Source organism: Phyllobates terribilis, unplaced genomic scaffold (genome assembly GCF_046119375.1).
Source record: "Phyllobates terribilis strain yellow unplaced genomic scaffold, ASM4611937v1 Scaffold_13__5_contigs__length_258822181, whole genome shotgun sequence".
Classification (NCBI taxonomy): domain Eukaryota; kingdom Metazoa; phylum Chordata; class Amphibia; order Anura; family Dendrobatidae; genus Phyllobates; species Phyllobates terribilis.
In genome coordinates, this window is record NW_027362773.1 from 159989128 (window position 1) to 159999134 (window position 10007).

At 43.6% G+C, this 10007-nt stretch overlaps 1 protein-coding gene across 1 annotated transcript; it reads left to right on the forward strand.

Annotated features, from left to right (window-relative positions):
- Positions 1-1992: 1992 nt before the first annotated feature.
- On the forward strand, positions 1993-9192 carry MDK (midkine). The gene is made up of 5 exons (XM_073658863.1): positions 1993-2204; positions 7474-7553; positions 7990-8151; positions 8391-8546; positions 8748-9192. The coding sequence occupies exons 2-5, from the start codon at positions 7475-7477 to the stop codon at positions 8771-8773; spliced, it is 423 nt and encodes a 140-aa protein (XP_073514964.1). The 5' UTR covers positions 1993-2204; position 7474; the 3' UTR covers positions 8774-9192.
- Positions 9193-10007: the final 815 nt, after the last annotated feature.

Sequence of the window (10007 nt, forward strand, 5' to 3'; positions counted from 1 at the left end):
ATCATCTTCATAGTTGGGAGCATGTACGGACTTGCCATCACGTACAGTAATCCTACAGACTCGCAATTATCTGGTTCTTCATGACTGGCAGATCCCAGGTGCGGATATTTGCAATGGAGGATATATGGGTTCGGAGGGTGCTGTCCATTAAAGTTTATTTTTATAGTATATGTAGTCAAGTCAATCTGATCGTCTTGTTGTGATCAGATTGTGGTGGGCTTGTGCTCATGTTCAGAAGCCAATCTGTAAAGCAGAGCTGCACTGTAAAATCATGGGTGTTTGTCAGAGAGACTACTACTTTTTAGGGCCCTTTTTTTCCATTTAATGCCGTATCGTATAAAGACAATGATGCCCATACAGGTGGACACCTGACCCTCGGGAACAGTCTAAAGTTTAAAGTGATCCATTCTGAAGATTCTTGGAATCCTGTGTGTTTTTCATCTGTGACATATGGGAGAATAAACTGTAATGTATGAGGAGTTTCTTCAATGTGGTCATGATCGTCATTGGCCAAACTGGCTGGGAAGGAAGGAGGTCCGGGATTATCTGTAGCGCTGGATTTCTTAGATCCATGAGGTCATCTTTTATTCCCATATAACGTGTAGTAAATAGGGCTGAGGTCATGCTGTCCACCTTAACTAAAGGGAGAAAAAAACTAGAAAAAAAAAAGAGAACAGACTCTGACGTCTTCAGATGTTCCTCAGATGATGTCCCATGGGCTCCGCAAGACAAGTGGACTCTACATTTATACTTTTTGGGATTTTTTTTTTCTCTCTGAGATAAAAACCCAACAGACAGAAGAACAAGCTTTCATTTGCAAAGTTTTCTTACTTTCCCTTACTGGTATCTATTGTAATTTTCCTTTTTAATGCCAAAAATTATATTTATCTTCTGGACAACAAAGTCTGAACCTATTAAAGGGACACTCCGATCGATGCCCTGCAGCTCCCATTCTGACATTGACCTCATTGCAGTCAATGATTGACCAAGCGGGAATTTCTTGCATTTTCTGGTGGGTCAAGACAGGACCCGTGGGAACCCTCTTCTTAAGACCTCAAGGAAAACATAGTTTTCCTGCAAAAGTGTGATTTGTCACATCAAGCTTTTGTAGAGAAATTGTGGTACTACATGGTACCCATTGAAATTATGAGGTGACCACATATAATATGGCCTGACCAGGTCCACCAAAACAGGCGCTGTTTTTGCTTATTGTTCTCACTCGTGAAGGAAGGTCCCAAGTGGGGACTCCCATTTATGACATCCATATACCCTAAAACAGTATATGGACAAGGGTTGTCTTGATGATAGTTAGCAGCATTCAGCTCGAGCCATGGCGACTTAATGGATGAGCGGTCTGTAGAAGAATTGAACTTGTGCAAGCCTAGATGGGTCCACCAGGGTCTTCTCCACCATTATCTTGATAGTATTGAGCCATTGGGTTGCTGATCTTCCTCTTTGCCTTGTTCCTTCAATTCTTCTGACCATAATGTCCTTCTCCAGTGATTGTCTTGATGAGACCACCCAAAAGACATAGCTGTAGGGGGTGCAGAAGACACCCACAGCACAATAGATACGAACAGTGCTGAAAAAGACCCCCCTATTTTTTCATTATATTTTTGTGTCCATATGACTCATGGCCCCCCCACCATGACAAACGAGACAGACTTCATAGGGTTCGATGATGATAAGTTTGGTTCAGTAAAATTTCTCGGCGGTCTGGGGCCGTAATGCAAAAGTAAAACGCAGCTCAACACGGATGTCTGAGACCGTCCTTGGTTTGTAGCTAAGAGGTTAACATTAGCTTGCCCCAATGTCCTCAGTTTTGGAGAAGGGGGCTCACAAGTTTGACACATTCCAGCACACAGCAACTAAGGGCTTCTAGGTAAAGAGCCAAATCCTCAGATTTTCAGAGTCCAGATTTGGCGCAGCTGGCTAATGTGAAATGGCTAGCATAGCCCACCCCTCCTCTTTCACCACCTCCTCCCCTCTTCTTTATACTTTAGGGGGAGGGTTGGAGCTGGGCAGAGTTTGGGAAAACTCCCTACTGGTGTCAGCTGAGCAGATAATTGAAAGGTTTCTGTCCGACTAGCTGAAACTAGTTGGGAAACACAAAGGAAGAGATAAGAACACTGCGCTCCTTGTACTTCTACTCCATCCAACCTAACAACCAGGACCAGGAGGCTGCGACTAAAGCCAGGGCACAGGTAGGAATCACCTCTACTTCTGTTCGAAGCTAAGGCAACTCAGGAGGGGTGCAAAAAGTTTTGAAAAAGTTTAGAAGTAGTTCTTTAGCAATAGAAACTAAGTCTTTGGATGTACTATAGAACTTTTATCCTACAAGGATCTCATGGGTGAAGGGTTTGTAGGTCCTTGGAATATACTTAAATTTTGTCGATGGGTCGGTGCCCCCTAGATCTTACAGTCTTCAGGAATCCATCTCTTTAGCATGTAGATGAATGCATTTGTAACTTGCCTGAACAAGATGCTTCCTCTCAAGACAACCAGGAATCCTTAGAGTCACTTATTCAAGGTCACAAGGGTCTTGACCCCAGAGATTCACAAATCATTCCCCCTTCCCCCAAATTGCTGCAGGAGGTTAATATATTAGTGAGGAGTTGAGTTTTTGAGTCAAAGAGTATTAAAGTAAAGAGGGTAAGATGAAGGATGCTGGACTGGTATGTGCAGAAGATGGGAGAAGAGCTGGTGCCACCGAGAAGGAAAACTTCTGAAAGTTTTTATATTCAAAAAGTTCTCTGATATTTAATAATGTTCTCTTTGTCTGTTGGAACACGTCCCCCCTCTCCATACCCTTCTTTCTTCCCCTGTAAAGGCCTCTTGGCATCGTTTAAATGACAAAAGAGGTCGTATAATTCATAAATCAGTATGATCCTTTCCTATGCAGTGAGGGGACAATAAGTTTCTTTATTCCGTTACCTACAAAAGAATGTTCCCCTCAAATTCCACCCACTTTATCCAAAAAGTGCACCCTGGGGAGCATAAGAATAAATTCACTCTTCCAGTCGTAGAAGACAACGGACGACCCGGGGAGTTACCTACCAAATCCACTTCTCAAATACCCATTGATTTAAAAACGAATCAAATAAACTTTTACAAAGTTTTTTGTTTTTTTTTTCAAGCGATCACATTATATTGAAATTTTCCTTATTTTTTAACATGATTTTCTGTCTAACTCTACTTGCCCTATTATCATGAAAAATACACTGCAGTAGCCGATTAAAAAAAAAAAAAAACAGACAAAAAATGACTTGTTTAAGAAGTTTTATGGCAAAAAGATCTTCTAAAGTAAAGTAAACACAAATCAAATTGAAGGAAATGTTCGATTGTTGGCCAGGCTGGGGACAGGGCTGACACCAACCTGGATTACGTACAAATATATAATGGGTGATAAGTAATGCAGTTTGGGACAATTTTAGAGAAGTTTTTATTTTTCTGCCCTCTAATCTCAAAATGTCACTTATAAAGCGACAACAAATGCCCCAAATTAATTTGGCTTTAAAATATCATTACGCAAATCTTCACCTTCTCTTAGTTTCCCGGCCTCTTACGTATTCATCCCTCTCTTGTTAACCTCCGTAGCTCTTCCCCACTCCATTAAACTCCATTAAACTCTCTCATGTGGCTTCTCAAATATTTATGCAGCTTTTATTATGCTGTATTTGACCGACATCCAAAAGCTCTCGACCTGCGGAATCCCTAACGAGCGAGAGTTCCCCATTTCCTTAAACAACGCCATCCAGTTAAAGTTAATTGGGCAATTAATGCGTAATCCTGAATTTGGAGACGTGAGCATGACATGAAATGCTGGGAATGAACCTGTGTGCGCTTTAAATCCCCAGAAGTTGTGGCTCTCGGCCAATGCTAACATTAGATTATTGACTTTAAGAGGGGAAAAAAAAGAGAAACGAAGATCGAGACCATTATAGGAGTTCACTTCTAAAAGCCTCAACTGTGAGACGTACAGAGGTATAAACTGTGATAGATGAGCGATATGAGATGAATACCAATAGATGGCAGTACACAAAGTCATATGTCAGGGGTTCCCAAGGATGGTGAGCTGTGGCCCCCTTTATAACCTGTGTAGTTGGTGGGTTTCTACCTTTGGAGTGGCCAAGTGCTCAACAATGGCAAAGCTTAACTCATATTGGAGGCTCGATCACTAAGTGCTCCATAATAATATGTAAAGTCTTTGTTCACATGTACACGGGCCCTCGCTGGTCACTGGGCCTCCTCTCTCTGAGGTCCATCCTTTGGATGGTTTTTCTTCTCATCTTCTTCCATGTTGGTTACAATTCAGGCCCTGGTCCTGCTGGGGCACCATCTTCACCTGCAGTCTCTCTTGGGTCTGGCTGTCCTTGCCATGAGCTTCTACAAGCATCGAAAACTTGCCCCCCTCTTGGCGACAACTTGCTCACTCATTTCAGTTGTCAGGTTTACCTCGCTCTTCTTTGGAGCTCCATCTTTCTCACAAATTATAGGACTGCGCTCTTAATGGGCAGGTTTTTTCCTTTATTCACTATAGGCGGACCGAGGTTCCTCTGTCAGAGACACCCGCAGACGCGATTTCCCATCTGTAACATAGCCTGCCCGTATCTGACCAATGTGCCTGCCCCAAAACTATAAGCATACTGACCAAGATTAATGTTGGGGGAATAGAGACATTTAAGTCTCGCTCTCCAAACACTCCTGGTAATGCCCAACGCCCACCCCAAGAATGCCGTTTATGGGAAAGGGTTTACACAAACTCTTCCCCCTTTCAGCCTAGAATGTCCCCAATTTGCCGAGATTGGGGGTCAAAATTTAGGGCCATCTTGGAAAATTTTGGGCAGATGGCAGTTATGTCTACGAGGGTCAGGCACCACAGGATACAGAGGTCCAATCTGCTGTACGAGACCTCTGCAAGTGACCCCAGTCGCATACTAAATACACAAGTAAAACCTACCCTAGCAGAGCTGGGTTGTATGGTGTTTTCTCCAGGAAAAGAAAGGACTGAACAGAATAAAACTAATTAACACAAAGATAGACCACAAGAACAAATGATGCCCAAAGACCCCTCTATTTTATGAGCAGACCCCAATATGGCACATGGTAGACCAGGGACCCTGTTACCGATTTTGCACTGGGGCTCAGGAGTCATGACTCTGGTGGGTAGCCTTCCGTAATGGGCACTGGTTGGCATCATGGTTCTTCAGACTGGTCATAGTTGATGCAGGACTTTCTTTTTCTATCTGAAGCTGTGATTTTAGAATACTTCTCCGTATGCATTATATAGAGATGTAGCTGAGCCGAGATTGTCAACGCAAATCGTGGAGTTATTGTGCATTTTCCTTAGTTACAATGCTGCACAAAAAAAGTCACATTCAACTCTGCATCATCCAAACGCACTTTGATGGAAGGGTTCGTCATGGTAAATTTGGATATAGTGATGTTGCACCGTGAATGCAACGGAGTTGAGTTCGTCAGATACAGCAGAGCTGTTTTTGTCATTATGAAGTCAAGATTTTCTGTGTAGCACCAGGATTAAAGGATCTTGTGCACATGACTGGCTGTAGTGTGCAGTCAAGGCCCCAGGTGGGAATTTTCCCCCTGGGGGGAAAGCACCATGCTGGGTCCTGTGGCTGGAATGTGCCCGAGGCTATTAGCCCAGCATTGTATAGGGCATAGAAGGAATCCACATGCACCAGATGTCAGCAGAACTGGACCACCAAGCTGTAAACCAAGGGAGGGGGTTACCTTTCGGGGGTCATCCATTTCATTTGTGATATCTGAGCTTCTAGTATATTATTATAAGGCATGTCGATAATGAAACTGGGTATTAGTATTGTCTGCAGGACTCGGATCTCTGTAATTCCTATAGACTTCTATAGGCAGAAATGCATGCAGTCGTGGCCATCTCTGATGTGGCTGATGACCACTTTGCATCTCTTGATAGATGTGGATCCAAGAGGTGGACTTTAATATGTGATCAGTGGATGTCTATGACCGCCACTGATTGGCAGGATGAAGGGGCATTGACACTGGGTGGTTCCAAGCTGCCGCTTCACTACTGTACCCCCCATACACATTGGCCAATGAGCCCTTTCTAGACCCCTTTTGGGCATAAGCTGCAGGTAAATACAGCACCAAGGATGCATGTGTCCAGGGGAGGAGGAGTGGTGCTCCAGAGAAGGACGCTGCCCACTTTGTTGATCGCTCGGGGTGGTCCCGGGGGTATAGGACCTGTTTGCAATAAAGATAAGCAATCAAATAAATAAAAAAAAAAACATGAAGTTCGGAACCAGATGGACTATAGAAGGGACTAAAGTGCCTAGGTCAAAAGTTAGGACCGTCTCTGCGTAGGAAGGACCATTTGTCTGCTTCCTAGTTGCTGTGTGCAGTGCGCTACTGACTGGAGATTGACAGTTCGGGGTGGCGTGATCGAACTGCACCCAAATTGCGTTCTCCCATGTTGATAGAAAATGCAGATTTTTCTCTGCAGCCCCGGAGCAGCGCAGATCCCCCGGTGAGATCCCCCGGTCCAACCTTTAAGAAGACCACAGGGTGGCCGGTGACCCAGGCATCGAGCTATAAACTATAGGATTAAAATCCCACCGTTCTTGACAACAAAGAGGATTTTTCATTAGAGGTAAATTGCACAATTGTTTGTTTTTACAAGCATTTTGCAATTTTACCCATTTAAGCAAGATGAGTTAAACCCCTTCAAGTGGCATATTCCCCCCCTCCCCCCCGGGGCTATAGATCCTGAAGGGTTATTCTTGGGTTGGTAAACAATGATGGGGCCCTATAGACCCTGCATACATAATAGGAGGCGTCAACCCGCTATAAGTACCTCTCAGTGAGATTTCCCATTCAGTCTCTGATGGAGAACAAAAGGCCTCTGTTGTAAATCACTGGAGGAAAGTGTTTCTTAGATGTTAAGCCTGAAGGGCAGGAACAAGGCTGCAATGGCTTCCTCATCCATGACATTAAGTGATTACAAGTGGCCGGGGAACTGGCTTCTGCCTACTAGGTCACTTCAGAAAGGATTTTTCATTTGCAAATGTCCTGCTGTTGTATCGGCCAACCATGTCTTTACTTGTCAGCTGCTGAATAGGTGTTATATTCATAGCTGTAATGGGCCCATGTACACATAGCTTATTCATAGTCATTTACAGAGCGCTCCCTTCTGGAGGACGCATTGTCCATGCATTTGCACTGACAGCCCATTGATTTTAAATGAAAATGTGTAATACCTCATTTAAACAGCGGTGGCACTGCAGGAAAATTAAACAGTTACCTCCCTGCAGATCATTGACGATCACCGGGGATCACAGCAGGAATATAACTTTCGAGGACTTTTCTAACAATTGGATGTTAGTACATTATATACAGTTTTTGATTATTTGACACTTTCTCGTGAATTATAAACTTTCATGTTCACTTGGTAACTTTTAACTTTTTCTCTCTTCCTCCCAGGATGGACCTGCGAGCTTTGTGCGTCATTGTGTTGGTGGCAATTCTGGCTGTGAGTTCTCAGGCTGCTAAAAACAAAAAAGGTAGGAATTTTACTGTCACTTCACTTACTTTACGTTTGGCGTGTACGCGGTGAAGGCACCTGACGTGTGTCCATGGGCATCCACTGTAAGACTGTGATCAAGAGTGGCCATTTGTCCTCCTGACTAGGATACCCGAAAAAAGGCTTGGACTACTTCAGGGAATCTAGCTCCTCTATCTAGTGCAATGTTGACCAACTCCAGTCCTCAAGAGCCACCAACAGGTCATGCTTTCAGGATTTCCTTAGTGTTGCACAAGTGATGAAATTCTTGCCTGTGCAGGTGATGTAATTATCTTCTGGGCCATACTAAGGAAATCCTGAAAATGTGACCTGTTGGGGAACACTGATCTCTTGGGACCCCGTAGACTTTGGCTTAAGAACCTACATCCTTGAAGTTGTCTCCAGGGTCATTACACATTTTGTTTTTACACCATCAGAAAAAGGCAAGAAAGGAACATCGGACTGCGTGGGATGGAAGTGGAGTCGCTGCATCCCTAATAGCAAGGACTGTGGTGTAGGAACCCGGGAGGGAACATGCAAAGAAGAGACCAACAAACTTAAGTGCAAAATCCCTTGCAACTGGAAGAAACCATTTGGAGGTGAGAAAGATCTATAATTACATTTTCTATATAAAAGAACTTCATGATAACCAAGAGATTGGTCCTTGCAGGACGTGGTCTTATAGAAGCATCCTAGTCAACAGTCCAGATTTTGTGGAGCAATTCTGCAAACTTAATCTGTGGTAGGGGCAGGGTTTAGAAAATTATTCATTAGTGCTGTGACCAAACCATCTTCAGAAACCAGTACAACTTCTCTTTCTGTGTCTCATATTCCACAGCCGATTGCAAATACAAGTTCGAAAACTGGGGCGAATGTAACGTGGAAACCGGTGTGAAGAGCCGTTCCGGGACCCTGAAGAAGGCCCTCTTCGATGCAGAGTGCAAGCAAGCCGTGCAAGCCACCAAACCATGTTCCATCAAGACCAAAACCAAAGGTGAGACAGATGATCTTCAAAGGTCTTGGTGGCCTTGATTAAGGGGAAGGAGAGAAGAAACTAAATTAAAAGCTGGAGAGGATCAAAGATGCTTCTCGTTAATCCATATGAACTGTACTGGTGGTGATGAATATGTTGTATTTTGGTAGAAGAATTCTATAAACTAAATGCACAAATAACTTTTGTGTATTTTTCCTCCAGGCAAAAAAGGTAAAGGAAAGGACTAGAATTGAGCAGCTGGCACCCCAGGAATGGTCCCATGGCTTCAGCACCCTCAAAAATAATGGAATCTTCAGAAGCCCCTTAAAACCTGTCTCCACCATGCACTCTGACCTGATCTCCCCCATCCCTATTCTCAATATTTTTATTTTTTAATCACTAATGTCTTTAGGAAGAAAGAAAAAAAGTGTAAAAAAATAAAAAAGAATCTTTCCCTCCTCTTACGAACTTAAATTGTCCTCCATGTCACCCCTGCTTCCATCTCACGGTCTCGTCTGATTTCTGCCGACATTGGCCCTCAAGTATATAAACCCTCTTCCCTATTCGTACTGTATGTGGTATCATATTTGTGTTTTTTAGGAATTTTTTTTTTTTGGGCTTTTTACTTTCTTTTTGTTTTTAAATAAATGTACAGTTTGGATTTGTAGCTCCGTTTTTGGCATTTCTTTCTTGCCATATATTTACACTTTGAGGGCCCCGAAATAAGGGGAGACCTCCCAAACTAATGAAAAAGTCAGTAAATCTCTGGTGCCCTGCCGAATCGGCCTGGAATCTTGGGGAAACCTGCTGATCGGGGAAATGATCTCATTTGGCAAGCATGAGGTTCTGATTAAGCCAGGTCCCTGGACAGTTTAGTTTGTGTGGGGCCCCCAGTCATCTGATGTGTCATGTCACCCAAGGATGGTGGGGAAGGTGGGGGTCAAATGATAGGACCATAATTTTTCTCACATGGCAGAGCTGTACATAACAAACGACATTCTACATACCTCCCATCATTGAAATTTAGAAACGATAGACACATACTGCTTAGTGTGTCATGGCAATTTTGATTTTATACTTAGCCACTTTTCTAACCTCACCCAGTTTTCTTTCTTTCTGTGTGTCCACACAGAAATATTCCTTCTAGTAAAACCCATTAATGTGCCCACACAGTACGATACCACTTTCTTGGCTCCAAAAGTGCCCACCACACACAGCCTGATGCCCTACACCACTGATGCCCTCACATTCCCCCACACATGATAAATGTTCCCCCAATCTTCAAGACACATTGACGCACCCACAGTTCCCCCAGCACAGTATATTGTCCCAATTGCCCCCCTTTCCAACAATCCAATGTCCCTACAATCCCCCCACACTCCGGCACTGCCCCTTATACACTGTATGAAAAACAGCTCCCCTACATAATGCAATACCCTGAGAAAACCTACAACACCTAGAGTACATTGGCCACACGGGACC

Excerpts from the sequence above, each read along its gene's own strand:
- MDK (XM_073658863.1), top strand. The coding sequence starts at position 7,475 with ATGGACCTGCGAGCTTTGTGCGTCATTGTGTTGGTGGCAATTCTGGCT. Across the intron at positions 7,554-7,989 it reads GGCTGCTAAAAACAAAAAAG|AAAAAGGCAAGAAAGGAACA; the intron begins GTAGGAATTTTA and ends TTACACCATCAG. Across the intron at positions 8,547-8,747 it reads CATCAAGACCAAAACCAAAG|GCAAAAAAGGTAAAGGAAAG; the intron begins GTGAGACAGATG and ends TTTTTCCTCCAG.